Below are 26,713 nucleotides of genomic sequence, written 5' to 3'. Positions count from 1 at the left end.
ACACCATGCAAAGAAAATATAGACAAGATCTCTACTATTTACAATTTGGATCCACCCTATTTACTTTTTCTGGTAGGCAAGCTAAACACTTCCGACTTTTAATTCATTCGAACCCAGGTTAATTAACACACACACACACACACACACACACAATGTCACAATTGATATTCAATTAACATGTAGCTATGTGCGCGTCATACTAAAATTTTAACTACCCATCACTTGATTCCAACATTCAATTCAAAGAAAGTTGATGTTTTATCATAAAACCAATTGAAAATACACAATGATTCCATTATTAATAAGCACATGTAAAGTCTATTCTTTCTTCAAAATAAGATTAACACTCTCAACACAATCAACCGATGAGCTACTACACATAGCACATGAACATTTTAACCTAGGCACTGAAACTGACCCTTAGGTCGCAATAGAAATGTGGGCCTAGTGCATAGATTGAAGGTGTAGTAGTTTGCTTGATTAGTTGGGCTTCAAGCCCAGTAGGATAAGGCCCACAGTTTATTTCCTGCCATCTGACTTCAAACTCGCGAAGCATTTTCGTACAGAATATCACTAGCATTCAAGGATTTTGGCACGCAAACACACCGACTAACATAATTTCGCTCTTTTCTTCACTGCACCGACTACCACATGAATTTGAGATATTTATCGAGAAGAGCTCATAGCTTACGTCATATGTCAAGACATATCCTTGTCCTCCTTTATATATAAGAAAATAAAATAAAGGAAGTAGCTAGAAAGAAGAAGAAAAATCCGACGACTCTGGAATTTCCACAATCGGCTTGGCTGCTACAGACTTTCGATTTGAAGTTTTGAACCCAAAATATGAGCTGGTGGTGGTCTGGAGCTGTTGCTGCTACTAAGGTAAGAATAACACCACTAATCTCATTAAATCGGTTTATTAACTACTTTAATATGTTTGCTCATCTCACTGATTATCTTATTTAATTGATTAATTAACGTGAATTGCTCAGAAGAAGTCGGAACCAGCCGACACGACAGAACCCCAAAGCGTGGGGCTAGTAATCGGCGTCACGGGCATAGTGGGCAACAGCCTAGCCGAGATCCTCCCGCTCCACGACACCCCCGGCGGTCCATGGAAGGTCTACGGCGTCGCGCGCCGCCCGCGCCCCAATTGGAGCGCCGACCACCCCGTCGACTACATCCAGTGCGACATCTCCGACCCCGAAGACGTCCAGACAAAGCTCTCCGGACTAACTGACGTCACCCACATCTTCTACGTGACGTGGACTAGCAGAGCCACCGAACTCGAAAACTGCGAGGCAAACGGCGCCATGTTCCGCAACGTCCTCAGTGTCGTTATCCCAGCGGCTCCCAATCTTCGCCACATCAGCCTCCAAACGGGGACCAAACACTACATCGGACCGTTTGAGTGCATCGGCAAGATCCCGGCCCACGACCCGCCTTTCACGGAGGATCTGCCGCGGCTCGACGTGCCCAATTTTTACTACACGCTGGAGGACATATTGTTCGAGGAGGTCGAGAAAAAACCGGGCCTGACGTGGTCGGTCCACCGTCCGTACAACATTTTCGGGTTTTCTCCTCACAGCTTGATGAACATAATCGGGACGCTTTGCGTTTACGCGGCGATTTGTAAAAAAGAAGGTCGGCCGTTGAAATTCCCGGGAACAAAGGCGGCGTGGGAGTGTTACGCGATGGCCTCGGATGCAGATTTAATAGCGGAGCAGCATATATGGGCGGCGGTGGACCCGAATGCCCAAAACGAGGCGTTTAATATCAACAATGGGGATGTGTTTAAGTGGAAGCAGTTTTGGAAGGGTTTGGCGGAGCAGTTTGGGATTGAGGAGTACGGGTTTGACGAGGAGGGAGAGCGGCGGAGCTTGGTGGAGGAAATGAAGGGAAAGGAGGGGGTGTGGGAGGAGATAGTGAGGGAGAATGAGCTGCAGCCGACGAAGCTGGAGGAGGTGGGGGTGTGGTGGTTTGCCGACTATGTGTTGGGTGGGGAGGCGGTGTTGGATAGCATGAATAAGAGCAAGGAGCATGGGTTTTTAGGGTTTAGGAATTCGTACAAGTCGTTTGTTTCTTGGATTGAGAAGATGAAAGCTTACAAGATTGTGCCATGAAGAGCTTGTATAGCTTGTATTATAAATTCAAAGAGATACTTGTTATTTTTGGGTACGTTATTTCGTCCCACTCTAAACCGTAGATAATTGTTACTCAGAATTTTATTAGTTGGGAAGTGTTCCAGTTTAACTATGGTTATCTAAACTACATATTAATAAAATTATTTTTGTCAACTAAAAGAAAGTAGAAAGATAATTTTATCTTTTATCACAAAACAAAATCATAGACAATAATATAAATTCACATATACTAAATTTTACGGTTTTTTTAAAGTCTCTCCAAGAGTGATCCTAACATCTCTTAATTTTGAAAAATAAAACATAAAAAGAAAACTCCTTTCTCTAATCCACATTTTTCCCCCTTTCTCCTTCTCATTTTAAAATAAAAATAAAAATTATTTTCAAACACAAAGTATCGGGCATATGCTAGTGTTAGTGGAAAGATGTCAAGTTTTGAAGGTGATGGTTAGAATACACCATAGTTTAGAGCTTTCTTAATTTATTTATAAATAAGGGTTTATAGTTGAAGTGATTCAACAATTGTCACTCAGCCATCTAAACTCTTATTTCAGAATAAAGTGCGATGTGGGTTCTTAGTGTCGTTAGATTAACGAGGAACGATAGCTACCTTCTCCTCCTACTTTTTCTTGCTTTTTTCATTCATTTTCTGCCACGTGTATTCCATTATTACTTTAACTTGTGTATTTAATGTTTTGAAATACTTATAATTTAATTTCTGCTAATGCTTCTATTTAATCTACCAACAACTTTTTTGGTTAACCCAACAACATAATTTTCTCAGTTGCGAGCTGGTGATCTAGTAGTAAAAGACAAACTGCGAGGTTTCCTTCAACCACTACAAAAAATGTGTGCTTGTCTCAGGTTTGAAACTTGCTGCTGGTGTCGAAGCCATACTTGTGACCTGGGGAGGCTGATTTGCCTTTATAAGTCTTTCCGACCCTCAATATGAGTTGATAACCGTAGCTTGTCACTCGTTTTCCTTCTTTTTTTTTTAAGGGAAAAAAAAACCAACATAATTTTTTCTTTAGTGATGCCTTGTGATCAAATCAATAAAATAAAAAATAAATTTGCTCACCTTCTCTTTGGCTATCTTCCTCATCTTTCTTCTCTCTTCACGTGTTCATCTTCTAAAGCACACAATTTGCAGAAGCCTATTCAAATAAAACGCCCAATTCAACCAACAATTCACAAGGTTGCATAACTTAAAAAATCAACCACCAAAATTAACTTAAAACGTCGAACACACATCATAAATCAAACCCTAAAAGAAAACACTTAAATCCGCCATCAACCAAAACGTGGCCAACAGCCGAGAGAAATTGATAAACTGGGGTCAGATCAAAAGGAGTGATAAACTGGGGTCAGATCAAAAGGAGTGGAGTGTCGGGCCAAGATTGGGACCGAACAGCCGCCGCCGCCACCATTTAGCAGCCCTTGACCTTTTTTTTTTTGGCTGAAATTTCAAAATGGTCTGTGTTATAGCAATATAGCTATTCTAATTCCATGTTTTCGATTTAGTTAATTTAGTCCTCGTGTTTGTCTTTGTTAGCTAATTAAGAACATTTCTTTCAATCTCTTTTATAAAAATTCATAAGAATAATCATATGAGAAATAATTATCTTTTTTCTTTACAAAAAAATGCAAATCAATGAGAAATTACACATGTAAAAAATAAAACTTGCAATCTAAATAATGATTAAGGTTGTGACATAGACAAGAGAGGAGGGTAATGTCAGGGAGGGGATCAGAGCGTTGAGAGAAGAATAATTTTTCATTTTATTTTTAATTTTAGTTCATTTTAAATAATTTAAATCAAATAAATCATAATTTTATAAATAAGTTTATCATAATTTATAAACACAACAACCAATTTGGCCAAATTGAAAACATATGAACTAAAATGACCGAATGACTAAAACACATGGACCATTTTAACATTTAAACCCTTTTTTTTTTTTTACAATGTGGAAGCTAATTTTTCATCTTGTCTGTTGGTTTAGATCCAACGGCCAATAAACACCCCACGCACCCTCACACCCAACCCCACCTTGTCACAAACATCTTACGATAATGACTCGTGGCCAAAGGAGGCTGAAATGCATGTGTGAGTCTTTCCGGGCTCCAAAAGAGGTGGATAACCGTGACTTAACATCAATTATTCCTCTTTAAAAAAAAAATGAGTATCAGATTACGTTGGGAGATGAGTAGCCCAATTGTCTGAAGAAGTACCACCGACCCAAAATGACAAATAGAAGAATAAATAACATTATTCATTCCCCCACTTTCTTAATGTATAACTAATCAACGTAATTGGGGGTTTTGGGGTTTGTTGCAGTGAAGGAATTAGAGTTTCCCCAACGTAATTATGGTGTTTAGCAACCTAAATTCACTTTCTTGGCCACTTTAGATGTGTCTTTCTGAAGAGCATGAAGTTTCTTTGATGGACGGGTAGCAATTTCAGGCTTAACCATTTGAATTTGGAGCTTTGGTATCAGGGATTGTAGATTCACATCGAAGTAATTTACTCTGTTACTATATACATTCATATACATTAATGAGCCCTTCTTGGTTTTTGAAACGTGGGTTCTTTTGGGATTGATGATTTATACGTCATTAGGTCGCTGAAGGAGGATTTGAAATCGATTTTTTTTTTACAATTCAGACCCTTCATTAGTTGACACAGAGCAAGGTTTTGATTTTTTTCAAAAGTTCATACTTAGATTTCAGAATGTGAAAGAAAGAAGTAGTAATTAAATACAAATAATTGAACACTTGAGAATTAACATCGGTAAAGCTCTAGACAGTCCGTTGTTTCTTTGCAAATACCGCTGCATGCTGATCATTTTCCATAGTTTGAGGGAAAAAAGAAGGAATCTTTTTGGATTTTGAGACATTGGTTTTTCCAAGTTCTTTTGAATGCATAAGAAAGTTTTCAATAAGAAAAAAAAAAAATTCATTCTTTTAAGCATGTTTATATATTTATTTATAGAGAACTGCGAGGTCAACGGGGCCATGTTCCGCAACGTCTTGCGTGCCATGATCCAGTGGCTCCGAACCTCTGCCATGTGTCCTTACAGACCGGGACCAAAGACTATCTACCTGGGACCGTTTGAGTCTATGGGGGAAAGTCAAAGTCCACGGCCCGCCGTTTACGGAGGACTTGCCTAGGCTTGACGTGCCCGGTTTTTACTACTCTTGCAGACGTATTGTTTGAAGAGGTTGAGAAAAAAAAGGGTTTAACTGGGTCGGTACATCGGCCTAATAATATTTTTGGGTTTTCTCCTGATAGCTAGCTTGATGAACATAATTGATGCGCTTTGCGTTTATGCTGCTATATGTAAGAAGGAAGGAAGATCTTTGAAGTTTCCCGGAAGCAAAGCAGCTTGGGAATGTTATTCGGTGGCTGCGGATGGGAATTTGATAGCGGAGAAGCATATATGGGCGGCCGTGGATCCGTATGCGAAAAACGAAGCGTTTAATGTGAACAATGGAGATGTGTTTAAGTGGAAGCATTTTTGGAAGGTGTTGGCTGAGCAGTTTGGAATTGAGGAGTATGGGTTTGATGAGGAGGAGAGTGCTGGGCTAAGGTTGGTGGAGATGATGGGGGGAAAGTCGGTGTATGGGAGGAGATTGTGGGGGAGAATGAGCTGTAGCCGACAAAGGTGGGGGAGGTGGCAGCGTGGTGATTTGTTGACTCTGTTTGGTGGGGAGGTTGTGTTGGACAGTATGAATAAGAGCAAAGAGCATGGCTTTTCTCATTCGCTTTTGTTTACAGGGAGGTCGGAGCTTTAGGAGTGTGAAGAAGAGTATACAGAGATGGGAGGAAGCAGCTGTTTCCTGCGGGAGACCCGAAAGACTCAGAGATATTGAGAAGGTGAGTGCTGCTGCTTAAAGAGGTGGAGAGGCTGAAGCTTTCTCAGGGTTCTGTGGAAGAGAAGGAAAATGTGCCGAAACAGCCTGTTGCTGCTGATGACATGAATAAGATTCGAAAAAGAATATCTCTGGTTCGATTTTGTTTTGTTTTTGCAATTTTATTTCATTTCATTCGGTTTTATTGGTTTGGTTGGAGTGTAGTTTGTTGTTGAAACTTACGATTTTTTGGTAATATAATTAGGTTTTGTATTATGACTCTGTTGTTGGCGGTGAACCGATGAATTTCCACGAAGCTTTTCTTCAAAGTCAGGCTCTGGAGGGCATACCACTATCTATGTATGTATTCGAGAAATGAATGCTGCATATATAAGTGAAATTTAAGACATTTCTGTGATAGTAATGAGATGAATGCTAAGATGGATGACTAAGTGTGCTACCGGAAGAGATTGCTTATTTTGTGAGTTAGGGGAAGCACTTAGTGGAAGCAGGATGGGAAATTATTCAAGTAGAGATGATTTTGTTGAGCCGGCTGCTCTTTGTTTTTGCTCAGGCATTGCCACACATGCGCTTGGTTTGTGAAGTACATGGAGTTTTACGTTGGTGGATTCGAAAGCTCTTCTCTGCAACGAGGAGTTCATCTGAATACTGAACAAAGAACGGAGAAACAAGGACCATGCCACTGATGTCTTTCGCTGTCGCAGCATGTCCCAACTCTTAAGCTTCCCATTATTCTATCTCATTCTTTTTTAGTTTTTTGGTTCCATTTCTTTTAGCATAATTTTAATCACTGAACATTTGTATTATATGTAACTTATGTTGGGTGACATTGTGATTTCTGTTGAGACAGCAACAAGGTAAGCGGAGGAAAGAGGTCACACGCTTATTGATGATATACGTGTTCTCATGGTTCAAGGATTTTTTTCGTTGGAGAACCGATTAATTCAGAGCGATGCTTTTTAGTGTAGTTTGATGACTTCGATCACTGAACCCTCCTGCAGATACATGGGTTGTTACATTTACTAGGATTTGATCATGAGATTAGTGAAGAGGCCGAAGTGGAAATGGAGGAGGAGCAGCTCCTTTAAAGAGTCTTGGGTAAAAGGGGAAATGATTAATTCAAAGTGCACATGAAGCCGAAACTCACACAAATTCCCATGAGGAAAAACCAGATGGTAATTTCATCTTTTACAGCTTCAGTTTCACATTATTCGTCATTGGATTTGCTAATATAAGTTTTTAGTGAGATAATGTTACTGGTGAATTGTTAAAAGGCAGGAAGAGAGAAGGCAGCCTGCAATTTTATAAACCAAAGTTCAGCTGCTTTTTCTGTGTATGGATGTAAGTTGGCGATCAACGTAATCGTAATCTTGCGCCTTCACTGTGCTTTGTTTTTTTTATTTGTTAGATGATCCATTGATGTATTTTATGACGGTTGATCTGCAAGATATAATGATGATTTCTTTGCTCATGTATCCTGTTTAATTATATCAACGGAAATGGGTGCTGCCCTGCCACTGTGGCAGTAGATGAATTTCTGGCTTTTGAGATGAAGTACTAAAAAAATTTGATTTCTTTTTTCTTTACATGCTTTTCTTTTAATTTTGCCGGAATTCTCACTTCGCTTTGATTAGGTTGAAAATCATGTTAATGTTATAAATAGGTCAAAGTTAGAGAGACAATCTTTTAGTGAATGGAGCGAGGCAGAGGTAAAACATCATACTGTAATTATAACTCAAGTGAATGACAAATAAAGAGAGAGGAATGGATACGGATGTTATTGATTTTTGTTTTTTGTATCTTTTGATTGTAGTCGAGTGCTCTATTTATAGAGCAACTCGTATTACTACATTTGAAATTTACAACATCCTTTTTGACAATATGATATCCTGCATCCCCCAAAGTCAGTTTTCAATTTGTATGGGTATTGAAAACTTCTACGAACACTGGAAAACTTCTACCAATGCACTGTGGGCATTCATTACCCACCAGTCTTTTCAATCATATCCATTATTGGTCATAGTCTCAATTAGAAATTTCATGCATATCCAAGGTTAGGCTCGTTTATACACTATTCTTACTCAATTAGAAATTTCATGCATATGCATATTGGTCATAGTCTCATAGCTAGCTAGCTAAGAGCTTGCGTCATATATGAGGAAAGATGGAGCCCCTTGTCTTCTATAAAAAGAGAGAAATAGCACCAACAAAAGTCGAATATTCAATCTTTTGATCAACATCGGTTGCTCGCTCCTGCATCTCTTCTGTTTGTAATTTGTAGCCAAATCAAAATGAGCTGGTGGTGGGCCGGAGCTGCTAGCGCTGCCACCGTAACAATATCAACCACAGCTACCTTCTTAATAGTGAACTTAGATTTGTTTGGGACTAATTTCTGTATATAAGAAGCATTACTTTTGTTCAAAAGCGTTTGTGTTCAAATATACATTAACTTGACATGCATTTTTCAGAAAAAATTGGAACGAGTTGACGCCCCATCATCAAGAGGTCATCAAAGCGTGGCGCTAGTGGTCGGCGTTACGGGCATAGTGGGCAACAGCCTAGCCGAAATCCTCCCACTCCCTCACACCCCCGGCGGTCCGTGGAAAGTGTACGGGGTCGCGCGCCGTCCCCGCCCGAACTGGAACGTTGATCATCCCGTTGACTACATTCAGTGTGACGTGTCCGATGCAGAAGACACCAAAATCAAGTTGTCACAACTAACCGATGTCACACACATATTTTACGTGGCATGGGCCAGTAGAGCCACCGAGGTCGAGAACTGCCAGGCCAACGGGGCCATGTTCCGCAACGTCCTGCGTGCTATTATCCCAGTGGCACCGAACCTCTGCCACGTGTCCTTGCAGACCGGGGCCAAACACTATGTCGGGCCGTTTGAGTCTATAGGGAAAATCAAAGCCCACGACCCGCCGTTTACGGAGGACTTGCCCAGGCTTGACGTGCCCAATTTTTACTACACTCTTGAAGACATATTGTTCGAAGAGGTCAAGAAAAAAAAGGGTTTAACTTGGTCGGTACATCGGCCTAATAATATTTTTGGGTTTTCTCCTTATAGCTTGATGAACATAATCGGTGCGCTTTGTGTTTATGCTGCTATATGTAAGAAGGAAGGAAGACCTTTGAAGTTTCCCGGAAGCAAAGCGGCTTGGGAGTGTTATGCGGTGGCTTCGGATGCAAATTTGATAGCGGAGCAACATATATGGGCGGCAGTGGATTCGTATGCGAAAAACGAAGCGTTTAACGTGAACAATGGAGATGTGTTTAAGTGGAAACATTTTTGGGAGGTGTTGGCTGAGCAGTTTGGGATTGAGGAGTATGGGTTTGATGAGGAGGAGAGTGGTAGGCTGAGGTTGGTAGAGATGATGGAGGGGAAAGTCGGTGTGTGGGAGGAGATTGTGAGGGAGAATGAGCTGCAGCCGACCAAGTTGGAGGAGGTGGCGGTGTGGTGGTTTGCTGACATTGTGTTTAGTGGGGAGGCTGTGTTGGACAGTATGAATAAGAGCAAAGAGCATGGCTTTTTGGGATTCAGAAATTCCAAAAAGTCCTTCATTTCGTGGATTAAGAAGATGAAGGCTTACAAGATTGTTCCATGAAATGTATCATGATGAAGAAGAGAGAGAGAGAGATAGAGTTCATATACATATATATATATATATATATATATATATATATGTGTGTGTGTGTGTGTGTGTACAAATAAGAAAATGAAGCATAGGGAGAGTACCTATAACATGCATATGTAGTTACAATAAAAAATGTTATTCTTACATTTTATTTGTACCATCATTTGTATCGTTTCTCTAATAGAGACGAGACATACATAATGGACCTTATTTTTATTAAAGAGACAATACAAATAACACTGTAAATAGATAATAAGCATACGTTTTCTTTAATTTGTACGAGGTTTTTTCAACATCTAAAAGTTAGATGCACTTGTTTGTTCATTCAATTTTATTCTTTGAATTATCTTCGAATAGATAAGAAAATATCACCAACCATATCATAGATCTTCCACATGATACCAAATTTCACAAGAAGCGGGTCTTTGTCTGTAATACAGACATCATACAATACTACCGGAGCATCAAGTAGTTGATCGATAGTTGTGACTGGCTCTGCTCGCTAGTTGTGCTGCATGAGCCTCCAAGCAAGCGAAGGTTTTCGAGGTGATTGTCACGTGTCCTTCCCATGCTTCGGGATGAGCGCACTAGCTGATCATAGACTACCATCGTTTTCTTCCTTCATTTCATAGCTTTAGGAATGAAGTTTTACTTTTGGGTTGATATTTTTTCATTACAGAATGCTTGGAAGATCAAATTTTTAAACCAAATTTTGTAAACAAAATGATATAGATGTTGATGATTAGATTATCAATTAAGTGTTATTTATTTGTTATTGGTGGCACATTATTTGGATGGCAAAATCGGTTTAAAAATTTGATCTCCCAAGTATTATCTTTTCAATTAAGATATGTATACTATTAGTTTGACGTATATTGAGAAGTCAACACAGGACTTTAATGAGGCCAAATTTAGACAGAGCTAGACTTGTAATCAGCAAAAGAGGACCTCAAACACGTCAACCCAAAAACACCAACACGCGGTAGTATTCTAAGAGTATCTTTAAAAGAGATGTTAAAACTGTTACGTAGATATAAAATAATAAATGGCAGCAAACTGTCTCCAACAGAGCCTTCAGGTTCTTACATGTCTTCCTAGCATTACCTTTAAAAAATTACAGAATTACATTATTATTCAACATATCGAATGAAGCAAAAGATTGTATAAAATGTTAAATTGCCACGTATAAAATTTAACACTTCTTTAAAGATGCTCTAAGTTCATTCAATATTGATAAAAATTTCAGAACAAAACATTATTATAGAACTCAAGTAGTTCACAAGAACATATGAAACCCACAACAAAACATTTTCCCAAACCCTAAAAATCAACACCATCATCAAACTAATTAAAAGCATTAACAATCAAAGACAACCATCAAGGCACAATCTTAAAAGCTTTCAGTTTATGAATCCAACTGACAAAGGAATTCCTAGAGTTTCTAAACCCCACAAACCCATGTTCCTTACTCTTGTTCATACTAGACATCACACCTTCCCCACCCAACACAAGATCCACCATCCACCACTGTCCCATCTCCGCCAACTTCATCGGCTCCAGCTCATTCTCCCTCACTATCTCCTCCCACACCCCCTCTTTCTCCTTCATCAGCCCCGCCAAGCTCAGCTTCTCGCCCTCCTCATCAAACCCATACTCCTCAATCTCAAACTGCTCAGCCAACACCTTCCATAACTGCTTCCACTTGAAAACATCCCCATTGTTGACATTAAACGCTTCATTTTTGGCGTACGGGTCCACGGCCGCCCATATCTGCTGCTCCGCTATCAGATCCCCATCTGAAGCGTCGGAGTAGCAGTTCCAAGCCCCTTTGCTTCCGGGAAACTTCAAACGCACCCCTTCGTACTTGCCTGTTGCCGCGTACACACTCAGCATGGCAACAATGTTCACTAAACTATAAGGCGAAAACCCGAAAGTAACCCCGGGCCTATGGACGGACCAAGTGATATCTTCCTTCTTCCCCAACTCTTCAAGCAACACGTCCTCGAGGGCATAATAGAAATTAGGCGCATTCAATCGCGGCAGATCTTCCGAACATGGCGTGTCGTGGGGATCAATTTTCCCAAACGTCTCAAATGATCCGATGTAGTGTTTGGTTCCGGTCTGCAAGCACACATGACGGAGATTCGGCGCGTTTGGAATAACAATGCGCAAAACGTTGAGCAACATGGCGGCGTTGGCCTCGCAATTTTCGGCCTCCGTGGACCGGCTAGTCCAAGTAACGTAGAAGATGTGGGTAACATCACTTAATTTGGAGAGCTTTTTTTCAGTGTCGTCCGCGTCCGAGATGTCGCATTGGATGTAGTACACTAGGTGGTCTGCGTTCCAGTGCGGCCGCGGACGCCGGGCAACTCCATAAACCTTCCATGGACCACCGGGCGTGTCGGATAGCGGGAGGATTTCTGCAAGGCTGTTGCCCACTATGCCGGTTATGCCGATTACCAGCCCTACGCTCTTGGGGCTTTTTGGTGGTTCGTTATCTTCTTGGTATTTCTTCTGCAAATTAAATTCATGTTTACTTGAATGATGATTATAATTAGATAAGAAGGTACAGCAATTAGTAGTTGGTTGTCACCTTGGCAGCTCCAACAGCCCCTGCCCACCACCAGCTCATTTCGATTGATCAGAGGAGAAAAAGAAGGAAGATTGTAAATAGATCGAGCCTAACATGTGTATTTATATTTCTGAATCCGTTTCTTGACAGAGTTAAATAAAACAGTTGACTTATGATTAGCCATAATTGATATTAATTAATCATCTTTAATATTTTATTGCATCTTGCGTGACATCTCACGTGCTCCAAGCATAAAAATAAGGATATCCAAAAAAATAAAGTGCAAGCATCTCATGCATGTGCCCAAAAGAAAGGATTTGTGTATATAATTAATTCCAAGATTCATATGAGCTGTTATTTGGACAGAGATTAAGAGAAGAAAAATAAGAATATATATCCCGTATATATAAATAAACATATAAATTGTAATATATAACTCATAACACAATCTCTGGATCTTCGTAAATGTTGATCTTAGTCTATCCTTGATTAAATTTCTTGATTCTACATGTAATATTCAACGTGCGTATCAATTAGTTCTAGTTTAATGTTCTATAAACGATGTTAGTAGAGATGCAAGTTCAGACCATCTTTCCCCATTAACTAACTATTTAGGGAAGAGTAACTATAATTTTGAATCCCTGTTAAAGCAATGACAATACTTCTTCTTTTTTTGGTTGAAAGAAAGATTTTATTAAACTCGAATAAAAACGTTTTCATCAGAAGTCAAAGTGTTGAACAACCACTTTGGCTCAAACAAATTCCATGTTTAAAATCCTCCCATACGTAAGACAAAAGACGCCATTAAATGTGTTGCACGATTACAGACTCGAGGAGCAAAAATAAAATCTATTGACCTCAATTGCATTTTTATACACTTAATATCAAATAGAGGACCTTCAATCACAACGTTTAGTTAAGTGATTTCGCTGATTACGTCCACAAGTTCCTTTGAATTTGATTCCACTTGGACAACATCAAACCCTTTATCCACGCATGCCACCAATCCTGCCTGTATTGCCTCCGCCTCCGCCATAAGACTGGACTCACAAAGAATGTTACCCACACCTCTTGCCACCTTGAAAATTCCAGCAATTACAATACTTGAGTCTCCTTACAAATTATACGAATGGATAATAATGTAACAAATGTTCTTGTGTTTTTAAATACTCACGATTGGCCCAAGAAAACATCAATAACGTGTTTGTGTCAAGAAACTAAAGGAATACGTCTTGCGGCTACTCCGGATCCGCATCGGTTCCGCTCTTTGCAGATCCACTTTCAATTTAGTCGCTACTCCGGTGGTTGCTGGCGAGAGTGCTTCACTGTTTTGTTCTAATCATGAAAAAATTTGAGGTTACGATTACAAAAAAGTTGTGTATAATCAAGGGCCTAAAGTTGGGTGCTTAGGCCATCTCCAACAAAAAAAGTTAAACATAACACCGTCCAGAATTATAGTCAGTAGTGGTCTGCTTCTCCGTTTTGTTAGCTTACACATCGGACTCTCTTGTTGAGCAAATGACTATGGGGCTTTGGTATCAGACCAGAGGGGTTGCTTAACCACAACATCTCAATCTGCCAGAAAATCATATTCCTCCGAGTCGAAACATCCATTTGAAGCCCAATCAGACCCAATGGAAATTATGTCTTCATTCTCCAATATCGTAACATAATTTCACCATACCACCGTCATAAATAAAATCATAACACAATTTCGCCAGAGGGGTTACAACCGTCGTAAATATATTATGCACATTTCATTCATAAACTCTCATACTTAAAACACTAGAATCACAACACTAGAGTGTGCTAACTTACATATAGAACATGAACAATAAACCCAAAACAAACACTTGCCCGCACCCAGCAGCACCCAACAACCAACATCACCAATCCACCGATGCAATCATGAATCGATCAAGGCACAATCTTGAAAGATTTCATCTTATCAATCCAGGTAACAAACGAATTCCTCGAGTTTCTAAACCCCACAAACCCATGCTCCTTGCTCTTGTTCATGCTAGAAAGCACACCCTCCCCACCCAGCACTACATCCACAAACCACCACACTCCCACCTCCTCCAGCTTCGTCTCCTTCAGCTCATTCTCCCTCACTATCTCCTCCCATACCCCCTCCTTCCCCTTCATCCGCTCCGCCAAGCTCAGCCTCCCTCCTCCCTCATCAATCCCGTACTCCTCTATCCCAAACTGCTCCGCCAGCACCGTCCAGAAATGCTTCCACTTGAACACATCCCCGTTGTTGATGTTAAACGCTTCGTTTTTCGCATACGGGTCCACCGCCGCCCATATGTGGTGCTCCGCTATCAGATCAGCATCCGAAGCCACCGAGTACGAATTCCACGCAGCTTTGCTTCCCGGAAACCTCAGCGGCAGCCCCTCGTGCTTGCATATCGCGGCGTAGACGCAGAGCGTGCCGACAATATTCATCAAGCTGTAAGGGGAAAACCCGAAAATCATATCGGGCCGGTGCACCGACCAAGTCAGATCCTCTTTCTTCTCCACCGCAGCAAACAAAAGGTCCTCCTGTGTGTAATAGAAATTCGGGGTATCCAGTCGAGGCAGGTCCTCCGTAAACGGCGGATCGTGCGGCTGGATCTTGCCAAACGACTCGAACGGTCCGAGATAGTGTTTGCCACCGGTCTGGAGGCAGATGTGGCGGAGATTGGGAGCGTTCGGGATGACGGATTCCAAAACGTTGCGCAGCATATTGCCGTTAACCTCGCAGTTCTCCGCCTCGGTGGATCGGCTGGACCACGTGACGTAGAAAAGGTGGGTGACGTCCGTTAACGGAGAGAGCTTGGTTTTAGCATCGTCGGGATCAGACACGTCGCACTGGATGTACTCGATAGGGTGGTCGGCGCTCCAGTTCGGGCGGGGACGGCGCGCAACGCCATAGACCTTCCATGGGCCACCGGGTGTGTCGGAGAGAGGAAGGATTTCGGCGAGGCTATTGCCGACTATACCGGTGACGCCGATCACGAGTCCCACGCTCTCGGGAGCTCGCGGCTGTTCGTCTTCATCGGCTTTTTTCTGCAAAAATCAAAATTAAAACGTTAATTAAGCAAAAATAGAAAAATTGAAAGGATCAACGGAGTAGTTGAGATTGTAATTGCCTTGGCGGCGCCAACAGCTCCGGCCCACCACCAGCTCATGGATTTGGATTTGGAGTGGTGAGAGAGAAGACGATGAGATTGGATGGATGATAGAACTGGGGATTATGGTTTTGGGGTGGAAAGCTGAGGAATGAATGCCAGCTGAGAGTATAACTGTCAGTCTCTAGTACACCACCTACTGGAAATTGCGGGTTCAAATGTTCTTTTATAGAGGATATTTTTCAATGGAATCGTATAAATTATAATGTGTTACTATATAAATAATAAATAATAAGATACATATTTTAAAATTTTAATAATTTAAAAAATACAATTTATCATTATTTAGATGTAAGTAAGTACGTAATGTTTCATGATAAAACATTTCTCCTAGCGGGATCAATGATTGTGCGGGCATGTCATGGCCGCCCCATCGTCTGTCCCACTAATAAAATAGGAATCACATTTGTCGAATCGATCAATACGTTAAAAATGATGTACATTCTTCTTTACCCGCAAGTTGTTGGTAGGCGACGTGGTAAAGTTGGTCGCACAGGGGCGTATCAACCAACCTCCCGCGACAATTGGGCCAGGGGTGATCGATCCCTGCCTAGGATTTTGGGCCATTGGGCCTACGTTTGGTTCTTCTCTTGTTTAGACCTTAGGTTTTAATCCAATTATTATTTTGACCTTCTTTGACCGACCCACTATGATTTCCGTATCAACAAGGTTCATTAAGCTAATGGGTTATGTGATTCAAATCGTGATCAAATTAGTTGATTGAGAACCTAAAATACTCCTACTAATCACGTTAGATTTGGATTAGAATTTGGGTCCATTTGGGCTACATTGATAGATCTACGTTTGTCTTTGAGAAATAAGGCTTTTGAATGGTAGATTGCTTCCCTTTGTGTTTGGTAACTTGAAAATCAGAAGCGTTCGGAAATGTAAAATAAAAGGAAATTTCATTTAAATCCCAATTTAAATTTTAAATGTTAATTGTCTATTTTATCATATTACATAATTACTATTAACTACAAAATGAAATTAATAATAAAACTCAAATTTATCAATAAACCCAAACACTATAATAACCCTACGATCACTATTTGTTTATCCTACGTTCATTATAGCTAAAACCCTAATAACTCTCATAGAGAAAAATAAGTTTTTTTTTTATTGATGGATGGTGATTTTGAAGTTTTGAATCCTCCAACCAAGATATGACTCAATTTATGAATTTTTTGTTCATTTGGTTTCAATTTATGAATTGGCAAACCATGAGTTGCAATTAGAAAACCATGATCTAACTTCGATACGATCAGCAATTTCAAACTTGTGATGACATTCTCCCTTATGTTGAAGAACTCAACATTCCAAAAAAGTGCATGGAGTCGCTTGCCACAAAAGCATCTGCTGATCCTAATTTGTTTGGGTGGCCTGTCAAGGAGCATGGCGGCCCATGCAAAGTCCTGGTGGGAGAGTTGTGGAATGGAATAAGTACGGGGGCCAGACCAAGGAAGTCAAGTTCAGATTGTTGGTACGAATTTTAGACCACTTCCTTGCCAAATTACAGGAGGAGCTTCCTGCCATCAAATTTAGCTTCTAAAAATCAAATAGGTGTAAAAATAAATTCACATATTGAACTGGGTTTATGGGGGTATATTAGGTATTAAATTTGGATTTAAAGAGATATTAATAATTTAGTTAAAAATTAAATGGATGCAAATAGTAAGTTGGGTGTAAAATAGGTTAGATGAGTTTAAATAAAATTTCCTTAAAATAAATGATGAGAAAAGAGAGTGGAAAGAAACCCACTAGCGATTCCCTTTATTAAACAAAAGGTTTTTTTAACCAAAATGATATTAGTATAATTTATCATTTTGGTCCTTAAAATTTAAAATCAATAGAAATGATCATGAGTTTGTTCACCATCAATCATTTTAATCATTTATAAAAAATTATATTAAATAAGGACCAAAATAACAAAAATATCCTTAATTTAATAAACAATGGGCCAAATGATTTGATAAAAATTGAGAGTATTTTTGTTATTTTATTCTTATTTAAAAATAAAGATTTTTCATAGTAGAACAAAATGATTAATAAGGGACAAATCTTAGGGACCATTATAGCTAAAAAGTCTAAACAAAATGGGGTAAATTTTTGGAATTGGTAGTCATTTTCACTATTCCTTTTTTTTTTTTTTTCCCTTTTTATTGTTGTCCTTCTAACATGTTTCAGAAATGTAGCGATCGAGTGAATAGCTCTACAAACTAATGAATTTGATTGAATCGAAAAATGTACGTGTCCCGTAATTTATCAAATCCAAAGGCTAGAAAACCATCTAAAAAAACTTGAGGAGAAAAAGATGATGAGGCTCGATAGCACATTTATCTATCAATTTTCCATACAACAAAGTAAGTTTGTATAATTTATTGTGAATTCAAGTAGAAAAAGAGCAAGAAAAATCACAACAAAATATCCCCAAAACCCAAACACCACCATCACCGCATTGAGGACAAAATTATTTCAAGAGAGTCATCAGTCGATCACGGCACAATCTTGAAAGCCTTCATCTTATCAATCCAAGTAACAAACGAATTCCTGGAATTTCTAAACCCCAAAAACCCATGCTCCTTACTCTTGTTCATGCTGCACAACAACCCTTCTCCGCTCAACCAAACATCCACAAACCACCACACTCCCACCTCCGCCAGCTTCGTCGGCTGCAGCTCGTTCTCCCTCACTATCTCCTCCCACACCTTCTCCTTCCCCTTCATCAGCTCCACCAAGCTCAGCCTCCCGCCTCCCTCATCAATCCCGTACTCCTCTATCCCAAACTGCTCCGCCAGCACCTTCCAGAAATGCTTCCACTTGAACACATCCCCGTTGTTGATATTAAACGCTTCATTTTTCGCATACGGGTCCACCGCCGCCCATATGTGCTGCTCTGCTATCAGATCCGCATCCGACGCCACCGAGTAACAGTTCCACGCCGCTTTGCTTCCCGGAAACTTCAGTGGCCTCCCCTCGTGCTTGCATATCGCGGCGTACACGCACAGCGTGCCAATGATGTTCATCATGCTGTAAGGGGAAAACCCGAATATCGCATCGGGTCGGTGCACCGACCAAGTCAAGTTCTCCTTCTTCGCCACCTCCGCAAACAGTAAGTCCTCAAGGGTGTAGTAGAAATTCGGGGCGTCCAATCTGGGCAGATCCTCCGTAAACGGTGGTTCGTGAGGTTGAATCTTGCCGAACAACTCGAACGGCCCGACGTAGTGTTTGGCCCCGGTCTGGAGGCACACGTGCTGGAGCTTCGGTGCGTTCGGTATAACGGAATTCAGAACGTTGCGCAGCATAACGGCGTTAGCCTCGCAGTTCTCTGCCTCGGTGGATCGATTGGTCCATGTGACGTAGAAAATGTGCGTTACGTCGGTTATCGGAGAGAGCTTGGTTTTGGCATCGTCGGGATCGGAGATGTCGCATTGGATGTACTCGACAGGGTGGTCGGCGTTCCAGTTGGGGCGGGGACGGCGCGCGACGCCGTAGACCTTCCATGGGCCGCCAGGGGTGTCGGAGAGGGGAAGGATCTCGGCGAGACTGTTGCCGACGATGCCGGTGACGCCAATCACGAGACCCACGCTCTGGGGAGTTCGCGGCGGTTCCTCTTCATCGAATTTTTTCTGCAAAAATGGGAATTAAAAAGGGTATTTAGGAAAAAATAAATTAAAAATTGGAAGGGATCGATGCAGTAGGAGTTGTGGTTGTGATTGCCTTAGCAGCGCCAACAGCTCCGGCCCACCACCAGCTCATGATCTTGGATTTGGAATTCTCTGAGAAATTGTAAATTACTTTCACAAGTTTTTTGATCGGATTTCTAACTTGCAGTCTTCGATTTACAACATTTCTGAGCCGTATACTCACAGGGAGTTGCGGTCGGAATGTCTTTATCCTCTAGATGATTAATTGTGCCATGTATTAACACTTACGTGGAGGCTTTATCTTCTTTTGTTCGGATGAGATTAAGGCCCAGCTCCAAGCCCACTCCCAAAAATATAAAAAATGCCTAATTGAATAAACGATATTCGTGATAATAAGGTAATTGAAAGATAAGTCATATGGTTAAAAAATTAGGATTTAAGCCTTCACGGTAATACTTTGTTAGTAAATTTAGTTCAAAAGTAATTTTCCGTTAAATGTCCATTAAATTGGTCCCTGAAGTCTATATATTAGCAAACTGCATCTCCGAAATTACAAATCATTGCAACTTAGCCCTTGTATGAGGCGGACTGTCTGGACGGTGAAGCACATAAAGGCCTCGTTTGGCACACCATATAAGACCATCGGATAGTATTAATAATACGAAACGGGTGTTTGGTGAGCTTCGTATTAAATAAGCACCGGATTATTTAATCCGGCCCCACTTATTTTATACCCCTCCCACCCGCTTACGAATCCCGTCCAAAACCTCTGTATTATTTAGTCAGGTGAGATTTCTCTTGCTCACTCCGTTCCTCTCTTGCATGACTCCTTCAACCATCTCACCTGCCTGCTCTCTCTCGTCTAGATGTCAAGTTCATCTTTGTCGTCTTCTTTTTTTCTTTCTATTCCTCCCTCCTCCTTCACACACACACACCTCCCACCTCCTCCGTTCGCCTTCGATCTTTGACAGGACAACAATACTTCCGTGGGTTGAAGGAAGAAGATGATGATTCAAATTCTTCTGATCTAGGCTCCAACGAGAAGGACGAGGAGGAGGTAGGGAGCTGGGCTCCGACAAGGAAGGGAGCTAGGCTCCGATGATAAAATTTGGTTTATTAGCATTGAAAATATTTAATTTCTGGGATTTTTTTTTTTTTTTGGTTGGTGAATCAATATGGGTTTTGGGAGATTTGAAGAAATAAGGAAGTGGGTTCATATGGGAGGGTGGGAATTGATGCGTGGGGAAGATGGTGAAGATAGGAAGACATGATTGGGAAGTGGGAAGAGATCTAGGTTTTTTTTTTTTTTTTTTTTAATTTTTGTCTGTGTAATGATGCTTTTTTTTTTTTTCCTCACCTGTTTTTCTTCCTTTTTTTTTCATTTGAACAACACTTATTTTGTGAAATTATTTAAAATAATTATTATAGTCCGACCTATTATCCGATGTATAAATTAATCTGATACAACACCAAACGCCCGATTAATTTAGTCAGTCCTATCCGACGACTATTTATCCTATCCGACTGAAATAGTCAGTACGGTCCGAGCTGCCAAACGAGGCCAAAGAGACTATTTTGGTGTTTTAACAAGAGCCATGACAAAGGCGGTAGCCCCCCACCTCCAGCGTCAGCCGCAAGTTCGTGACATTGTTCATGGGCTACAAGACTTGTCCACATCGTAACCAACATGGATCTTTGTCATCTAGTTATCTGTGTTATTTGTTTTCGTTTTTTTTTGTCAAACGATAGATTTTATTAGAATAATCATTGATAGAATTTAAACTCATACCGTCATGTAAGAGATCAATACATTTCCTTATCTGTGTTATTAAATAACACCTTATGCTAATGAAGATTTAAAATAGAATTATATAATCATGCAATCAATAATAGTAATCATAAGTTCCTAACTTATGTGGAGTGAGAGTAAATAGTTAACATTAGGATAAGTTCAATATGCTGACCGGGATGCAGTAAACGAACTTATATTCACTTTCCTCCCCTATATTCTCCTTACATAAAAGGTAAGTAATGAAACCTCTTTAACATTTTGACGCAGGACCTGAAACCTAACGTAATGCCTTATCGAGCTAGTCGAAATCATGCGTTTATGATTTGGCATGCAGCGCATCTTGGCCTCCCGTGAAAAAGCTTGTAGCAGGCGAAATTCCCGCCAATGCCCGAGATCTTCAATTGACTCCCTCTTTGTGGGGATACGGACCCCTACTTCATACTCGTACTTCTTATAAATGACGTATATAAAAATTGTAATATTTTATACTGGATTGTTGTACTTTAATATTATTATTCTTTACTACAAATGAAAAGTAAAAAGATTCGTCGATTCATTCGACTTTCACATTTGATGAAATAAGTACGACAACGACTTTCACAATTGAGGAAATAAGCACGACCCAATATCCTTCTATATAAAAGTTGTAATAATTTCAAATATTTCTTTGCCTATTGGCGGGAAAAGCAAATTACGTAAGTTCTATTGAAAGGAATGCATGGGCTGGCCCAAGCCTGCAAGGGGTACATCCATTCCGTAAAGGGCTTCATTTGAGAGCCGACTGGCCCGCGGTTCATTTTAGCTAGTTTGATAAACAAACGAAGAGAGGAGAGTGTTAAGCACACCTCATTGCAGTCGGACTCGGAACCGGTCGCCATTATTGGAGGCTCGTAGGTATGTCCCTCCTTGATTTCATATGAACTTCGGCCACTCAAATTCCCGATTAATTTGATTATTATTCACTTAAATTTACACCGAATATGTAAATGCTGAATCTTGATCTCTAGTTCCGACCTGCAAACAGCGATGGTGCTAACCAACTTCAATGGAGCTGGAGTCGGATTCGGTACGATTTCAGGAAGCTTATTGGGTTATAATCTTTATGTGCGATGAGGTCGTGACCAATTCAGTTCGTTTTCTTCAGGATTTGGTGCTGGCTGCGGTTTCGGCGTTGGATGGGGTTTCGGAGGTTGGTTCCTTCTCCCTGTTCGATTTTGATTGCATTTTCCAATTCATCTTTGTGAAAATGTTTAATCTTTATAACAATTCGAATCGGACTGTGAATTAGAAGAATTGAAACAGTTTTTTGTGCTTATTTTCTTAGCATAGTTTTGTATTAGTTGGGCCTTTCTATAAATTGTTACAAGTTTACAACGTACGCATCTAGATGCATATTGTGCAGCCAATAGGCAAATGGTGTCAAAAGTGAATATAATTGCGGTGCTTGAGAAAAGAAGAAAAAACTTTCGAAGTGTGTAGTTCGCGTATTGTGACTCCTGAAAGGACCAATTCTCAATGGTTGAAGTATGGATGAGGAGGAGGAGGTGGTGGTGTTCTGATCACCTTATCATCTTCGTGAATCTTGTGTTTTTGTGGTCATTTGACGGTGTCTCTGTCCTATCTTTAAGAAAAGGAAATTTTGTAGCGACTCGTGAAGGGACAGTAAGCAGATGATTTCATTTGGTTCATCCTCTACTTGCTTCTTCACTGTCATATGTAGTTGGGTGAACATTTGTTCAAGACTGATGTGATGTAAATGGAATCCGTTTTCTCTTGGAGGGAGGGCAATTTAACTGAAAGGAATGGTCGGTGGTTCTTCTCCGTTATCCAGAGTGAGAAATTTCAACGGTGTCTATCTCCCGATTGAAGACAGTTAACCCTGTTTACAAACCTCAAAAGCATGCTAATAGTTGGATGATTATCAATTGAGCAGCTGACGGCAATTGAGATCCTTTTTCATCATGTTTACTTGATCATATTATGTGCTTAGTATATGTTCGCCCCCATCAACTAGTATTAATGAATTGTCATGCTTATTTATACTTATTTATATGTGATCGACCGCGAAACCACCAAGTACTAATTTGTTTTCATACTGACATGTTATACATGTTTTTGCTACAGGCACGCCTTTGAGCTTCTTGGGCCTTGGTGTACGTAAGGTATACCCTTTTCCTTTTAATCAACCCGGATACTCTCGTTTATAGTTTCAGAATGTATCGGATCCACGTCAATCGCATCATTATGTGTATATCATTAACTCGATATTTTGTATCGAAGGCGGAGGCTGTAGCGTTGGACTAGGTCTTGGATGGGGCTTTGGCACCGCCTTTGGTAGTCAGTATCATTCATCTGGGGTCACATCCAGGGCATAGACTTCGGCAAGAAGGAACATGATGATGCCGTACAGAAAAGCAACCAGGACATTCGTGCCTCGCGATGGCTCTTCGTCACGCCATTTCCTCATCATTTCCGTGTCTGAACTCGTAACTGCAGACCCAACTAACGTCGCTACGCAAGCCGACTTAGGGTGCCAATGTAGAGAAAAAGGGGAGGATTGTTTGATGTATGCAATACTTCAATTTGAGTTTCTAGAATATCTCTCTCTCGATTCCAAATGAACGCTGCTTCTACCTTACACAACTGCGTTGGTCATATCGAAAGTAAGCTTAAAATTTCTATATGTTATAAGCTACAGAATCAGTACCAGTGCATGAAGTTACACGAAAGAGAAACGAAAAAATTATATTACGAGATGCAGTAGCACATAGCGAATATCTTTTGGCTTATGATTTTCTCTGATATTGCTTGTAGTTATAATACAAGAGAGTTTTCCCTCCTTCAAAGGTATCAAAATTGGAGGAGGAAAACAGCAAAACAAAAGTGGAATCCTTTGACGGTTCTCTAGGTTGTGCTCACCGCTTGGCACTTCAACAATGTGTGAGAATAATGTATTCATTTGAACACAATATTCCTACTTCTATGTCCATCGATTGACAGATTTCTCCTTGCGCTGTCGTGATCTACTACAGCTCAGATCGCACGCAATGCAATTAAAACTGCAAAGAACGAAAATGCCAAACTCATGAATACAAAAATACCCTTCAACAAGAAATGACAGAAAAAGACAGACTCGGTTCATCACGACAAACATTTAAAAAAAATCATTCGGAAGATGAATTAGCTGGGTAAGAAACACATATGCTTTAGCTATTCGGACAAATATTCATGTCCAAATTGCATCTCAACATTGGCAGGGTTTTGTGAAGCTTACCAATCAAGAAAAGGAGAATAACAATCCAAAGAGCTACACGGGCAGGCCAACTATATTGCATATAGTACTGAGACCTTTGAAGTTGTCTTTGAATAGCTCCGTACCAGCCATACAATGGTTTATCGTAACATTCATCGCAACTATCCAGACAACTCTTATTTTTTTCAAAGCAAGCATTGATGCCCTAAACGGAAAACAAGAATTTTAATCATTAGTAACACAATGCCAAGGATGTAAGGTCTCGTAGTAAATTAAATCAAAGGAATAAAGCATACATACCCTAGTTAACTGAGTAGATGGCAAAAATGCAGCATCAGCATCTTCATGACAGTCCACTGCCTTCCACTTCCTAAAACCATTCTTTGACCACTTCAACTTTGATGCGGTTTCCATGGAACTAAGAAACCCAGACATACTTGGAATCTTTCGTACAGGATGCTCAACCATCATAGCAGAAGAACTTGGTACGTATCCATCGTCGAAAACTGCAATCTTCAAGGCACCAATGTCAGCACTAGCACTAGCTGTCCTCCTATGCCCATGTGGCTTCTCCTCCCTAGTCTTCTGGGAGCCCAGCTCAGTCGAACCACATGAGTTCTTCGAACTACCTGGTGCCGTATCTCCATCTGTCATTCGTGGGTTTTCAACATCCCTGTCGTTACCCTTGGCAATAACTTTCTCTTCAGATGCAGATGGCCCAGAAAGAAAAAACGCAAGTTCATTGCACTCCCCTTCATCCAAACGCACCCAAGGTTGAGTAGCCTTGCCCTCAGAAAGGGCAGCCTCCTTTAACGATTTTTCAATTTTGGAAACCTGATCCTCGATGGCAACAATGAATTGATGGTGCCTGTCTCTTGCGTCTTCACATGACCTTCTTGCATAACTTGACCTGACTGCTCGTACAAACTCCTCTAACTGCATTGCCACCAAAATTTCAAACAATTATTCACTACACTGATACGGGCGTAATACCAATTCATAATGTTGCTCAGCCTAAAGGGCAACAGCCATAGCTGAGGGAGCATAGAAAGAAGAGGACCTGCCATTTGGTAGTTCCAAGAGTTGTTCGCAGATCCCTGCCAAGTTCCTCAAGATCCCACATATTGGAAGCGTCTTTCCTGGCGTGGATCCATGTTCGATGTGTAGATTCCATCCTTCAGAACCACATAAAAAACAAATTAACATACCATTTACGACAAAAACTTATCAACCTCAGCATTCAATTCAATGCACATTGCATTTGAAGAAGTGCAGACAAAAACCCCAATTCCGGTTTTAAAAGTAAACACATCGCGGATAAACACCGATTACTCAATGGGTTAGAAACAAATTGTAAATGTTGACAACATGTGGAGGAAAACAATAGAAGATAAAATCGTAATTCATGAATTCTAATTAATTGGGGACCAAAACGAAAAAAAATGTGCTGAACGTTGCCTAAAGATGGGATTTGATTCAAATGAGCTGGAAGCTATCAAATTACAGATGCAATTCAAAATTGCAATAAACGTAGAAAAATTGAAACTTTATTTGAAAAAAAAAAATACAAATTGATGGACTTATGTAAAATTGGAGCCCAATAAATAACAGAAACGAACAATGAGAAATGCTACCTGTCGGCGGATTCTTGAACTTCCTCGGCCGCCGGGAAAAATGGATCTTTCTCCCACCGATCAAAACCTGACGCCATTAGTTAATCACCCCAAATTCACAAACAAATTACCAGCCAATCTTGTTTTATTCAAACAAAATTCAAATGAACCCTAGCTCGATAAATGATTAAATCCGAAATGAATTCGAGTGCAAAATTGACAGTGGAAGCAAATAGAAATGAGAAATAGACAAAAAGGGTAAAAAGAGAAATTGGGTGAGGAGAGATTCCGTTATTTCGGCGATGCAATTTGGATTTGCAGGTGACACAAGATTTGGGTTGGGAGAGAGAGAGAGAGAGGGGGGGCTTAAAATATATAAACAACGATTTTTTGTATTTTATCTAAAATGCTGAGGACTGTCGCGGGTTTATAGGAAACTCTGCGAATAATTGGGGTTTCTAGAAATCCCAGGACGATGTCGTTTGATGCAGTTCAGAGTTTTGGAGAGGGGTCAAAATTGGTCGATTGGATGGCGATGGCGATGCGCCACCGCGTACGTGGATTGTGTTCCATTGACGACTGCCTTGGCTTTTATGATCGCTACTTCACTAGTTTAACAATTTTCTTGACCATTTCCTTTTTCTCTCAATCGTTTTCCTTGTCCATTTTTGCAATTGAAGAATGATTTTATAATAACTTGAATTGAGTTTATTCTACTTTAAAAACAACGATGAGTTGTTCGTGTTTGAGTAGGTTGATTCTAATTTATGACTATTAATGCATTGTGAATTTTACACGCATTAACGGATACGATAATTACATGCTATAGATGATTAGTTTTAACGTTGTTTTTGTTTTACTAGGTGTACAAATTGCTTCGCTTAAGCCTAATGTCTAATCGAATGTGAGTTGAATTTGTATACTACAAATTTGATGTCAACGTAAATAGATGAGAAGTGATTTTTGTATATTAATTTTCTCTTAATACATACTTTTGCTTATTTATGA

The 26,713-nt window shown here is 40.3% G+C and overlaps 6 protein-coding genes, 1 long non-coding RNA gene and 1 pseudogene across 9 annotated transcripts; 4 read left to right on the top strand and 4 right to left on the bottom strand.

Annotated features, from left to right (window-relative positions):
• The first annotated feature begins 668 nt into the window (after window positions 1–668).
• LOC103950796 (3-oxo-Delta(4,5)-steroid 5-beta-reductase) lies at window positions 669–2,300 on the top strand. Of its 2 annotated transcripts, none has more exons than XM_009362041.2 (2): window positions 669–885; window positions 999–2,300. In XM_009362041.2, exons 1-2 carry the CDS (start codon window positions 847–849, stop codon window positions 2,124–2,126), a joined length of 1,167 nt encoding a protein of 388 aa, XP_009360316.2. In that variant the 5' UTR covers window positions 669–846; the 3' UTR covers window positions 2,127–2,300. The 2 variants fall into 2 exon arrangements, with proteins under 2 accessions (XP_009360316.2, XP_009360311.2); XM_009362036.3 differs by having other exon boundaries at window positions 677–885; window positions 996–2,300.
• Window positions 2,301–5,114: 2,814 nt separating this feature from the next.
• On the top strand, window positions 5,115–8,622 carry LOC125480132 (annotated as a pseudogene).
• LOC103950824 (3-oxo-Delta(4,5)-steroid 5-beta-reductase-like) lies at window positions 7,788–9,804 on the top strand. Its single transcript, XM_048580402.1, has 2 exons — window positions 7,788–8,347; window positions 8,486–9,804. The coding sequence occupies exons 1-2, from the start codon at window positions 8,309–8,311 to the stop codon at window positions 9,626–9,628; spliced, it is 1,182 nt and encodes a 393-aa protein (XP_048436359.1). The 5' UTR covers window positions 7,788–8,308; the 3' UTR covers window positions 9,629–9,804.
• A 1,072-nt stretch (window positions 9,805–10,876) lies between these two features.
• LOC103950833 (3-oxo-Delta(4,5)-steroid 5-beta-reductase-like) lies at window positions 10,877–12,335 on the bottom strand. The gene is made up of 2 exons (XM_048580390.1): window positions 12,252–12,335; window positions 10,877–12,172 (listed from the first exon to the last, which is right to left on the bottom strand). Exons 1-2 carry the CDS (start codon window positions 12,288–12,290, stop codon window positions 11,036–11,038), a joined length of 1,176 nt encoding a protein of 391 aa, XP_048436347.1. The 5' UTR covers window positions 12,291–12,335; the 3' UTR covers window positions 10,877–11,035.
• Window positions 12,336–13,968: 1,633 nt separating this feature from the next.
• Window positions 13,969–15,586, bottom strand: LOC103950843 (3-oxo-Delta(4,5)-steroid 5-beta-reductase). The gene is made up of 2 exons (XM_009362090.3): window positions 15,365–15,586; window positions 13,969–15,281 (listed from the first exon to the last, which is right to left on the bottom strand). The coding sequence occupies exons 1-2, from the start codon at window positions 15,401–15,403 to the stop codon at window positions 14,148–14,150; spliced, it is 1,173 nt and encodes a 390-aa protein (XP_009360365.2). The 5' UTR covers window positions 15,404–15,586; the 3' UTR covers window positions 13,969–14,147.
• A 2,129-nt stretch (window positions 15,587–17,715) lies between these two features.
• On the bottom strand, window positions 17,716–19,275 carry LOC103950858 (3-oxo-Delta(4,5)-steroid 5-beta-reductase). Its single transcript, XM_009362107.3, has 2 exons — window positions 19,121–19,275; window positions 17,716–19,029 (listed from the first exon to the last, which is right to left on the bottom strand). The coding sequence occupies exons 1-2, from the start codon at window positions 19,157–19,159 to the stop codon at window positions 17,896–17,898; spliced, it is 1,173 nt and encodes a 390-aa protein (XP_009360382.1). The 5' UTR covers window positions 19,160–19,275; the 3' UTR covers window positions 17,716–17,895.
• A 2,350-nt stretch (window positions 19,276–21,625) lies between these two features.
• LOC103950865 lies at window positions 21,626–23,461 on the top strand. Its single transcript, XR_667717.3, has 5 exons — window positions 21,626–21,733; window positions 21,847–21,905; window positions 21,984–22,028; window positions 22,964–23,001; window positions 23,120–23,461. It is a non-coding gene; the product is annotated as an uncharacterized LOC103950865 (long non-coding RNA).
• A 97-nt stretch (window positions 23,462–23,558) lies between these two features.
• Window positions 23,559–26,089, bottom strand: LOC103950873. 2 transcript variants are annotated; one of them, XM_009362126.2, is made up of 5 exons: window positions 25,727–26,089; window positions 25,153–25,267; window positions 24,393–25,028; window positions 24,114–24,297; window positions 23,559–23,898 (listed from the first exon to the last, which is right to left on the bottom strand). In XM_009362126.2, exons 1-5 carry the CDS (start codon window positions 25,801–25,803, stop codon window positions 23,873–23,875), a joined length of 1,038 nt encoding a protein of 345 aa, XP_009360401.2. In that variant the 5' UTR covers window positions 25,804–26,089; the 3' UTR covers window positions 23,559–23,872. The 2 variants fall into 2 exon arrangements, with proteins under 2 accessions (XP_009360401.2, XP_048436329.1); XM_048580372.1 differs by lacking the exon at window positions 25,727–26,089 and having other exon boundaries at window positions 25,157–25,267.
• Window positions 26,090–26,713: the final 624 nt, after the last annotated feature.

This window comes from the organism of the source record quoted next, unplaced genomic scaffold (assembly GCF_019419815.1).
Source record: "Pyrus x bretschneideri cultivar Hongxiangsu unplaced genomic scaffold, Pyrus_bretschneideri_v1 Contig1, whole genome shotgun sequence".
NCBI lineage: Eukaryota > Viridiplantae > Streptophyta > Magnoliopsida > Rosales > Rosaceae > Pyrus > Pyrus x bretschneideri.
This window is presented reverse-complemented; position numbering and strand designations above follow the sequence as displayed.

Excerpts from the sequence above, each read along its gene's own strand:
- LOC103950843 (XM_009362090.3), bottom strand. The coding sequence starts at position 15,403 with ATGAGCTGGTGGTGGGCCGGAGCTGTTGGCGCCGCCAAG. Across the intron at positions 15,282-15,364 it reads GAGCTGTTGGCGCCGCCAAG|AAAAAAGCCGATGAAGACGA; the intron begins GCAATTACAATC and ends TGATTTTTGCAG.
- LOC103950873 (XM_009362126.2), bottom strand. The coding sequence starts at position 25,803 with ATGGCGTCAGGTTTTGATCGGTGGGAGAAAGATCCATTTTTCCCGGCG. Across the intron at positions 25,029-25,152 it reads TTGGAACTACCAAATGGCAG|TTAGAGGAGTTTGTACGAGC; the intron begins GTCCTCTTCTTT and ends GTGGCAATGCAG. Across the intron at positions 23,899-24,113 it reads TATTCTCCTTTTCTTGATTG|TTTTAATTGCATTGCGTGCG; the intron begins GTAAGCTTCACA and ends CGTTCTTTGCAG.
- LOC103950833 (XM_048580390.1), bottom strand. The coding sequence starts at position 12,290 with ATGAGCTGGTGGTGGGCAGGGGCTGTTGGAGCTGCCAAG. Across the intron at positions 12,173-12,251 it reads GGGCTGTTGGAGCTGCCAAG|AAGAAATACCAAGAAGATAA; the intron begins GTGACAACCAAC and ends TTTAATTTGCAG.
- LOC103950824 (XM_048580402.1), top strand. The coding sequence starts at position 8,309 with ATGAGCTGGTGGTGGGCCGGAGCTGCTAGCGCTGCCACC. Across the intron at positions 8,348-8,485 it reads GAGCTGCTAGCGCTGCCACC|AAAAAATTGGAACGAGTTGA; the intron begins GTAACAATATCA and ends TGCATTTTTCAG.
- LOC103950858 (XM_009362107.3), bottom strand. The coding sequence starts at position 19,159 with ATGAGCTGGTGGTGGGCCGGAGCTGTTGGCGCTGCTAAG. Across the intron at positions 19,030-19,120 it reads GAGCTGTTGGCGCTGCTAAG|AAAAAATTCGATGAAGAGGA; the intron begins GCAATCACAACC and ends CCATTTTTGCAG.
- LOC103950796 (XM_009362036.3), top strand. The coding sequence starts at position 847 with ATGAGCTGGTGGTGGTCTGGAGCTGTTGCTGCTACTAAG. Across the intron at positions 886-995 it reads GAGCTGTTGCTGCTACTAAG|AAGAAGTCGGAACCAGCCGA; the intron begins GTAAGAATAACA and ends TGAATTGCTCAG.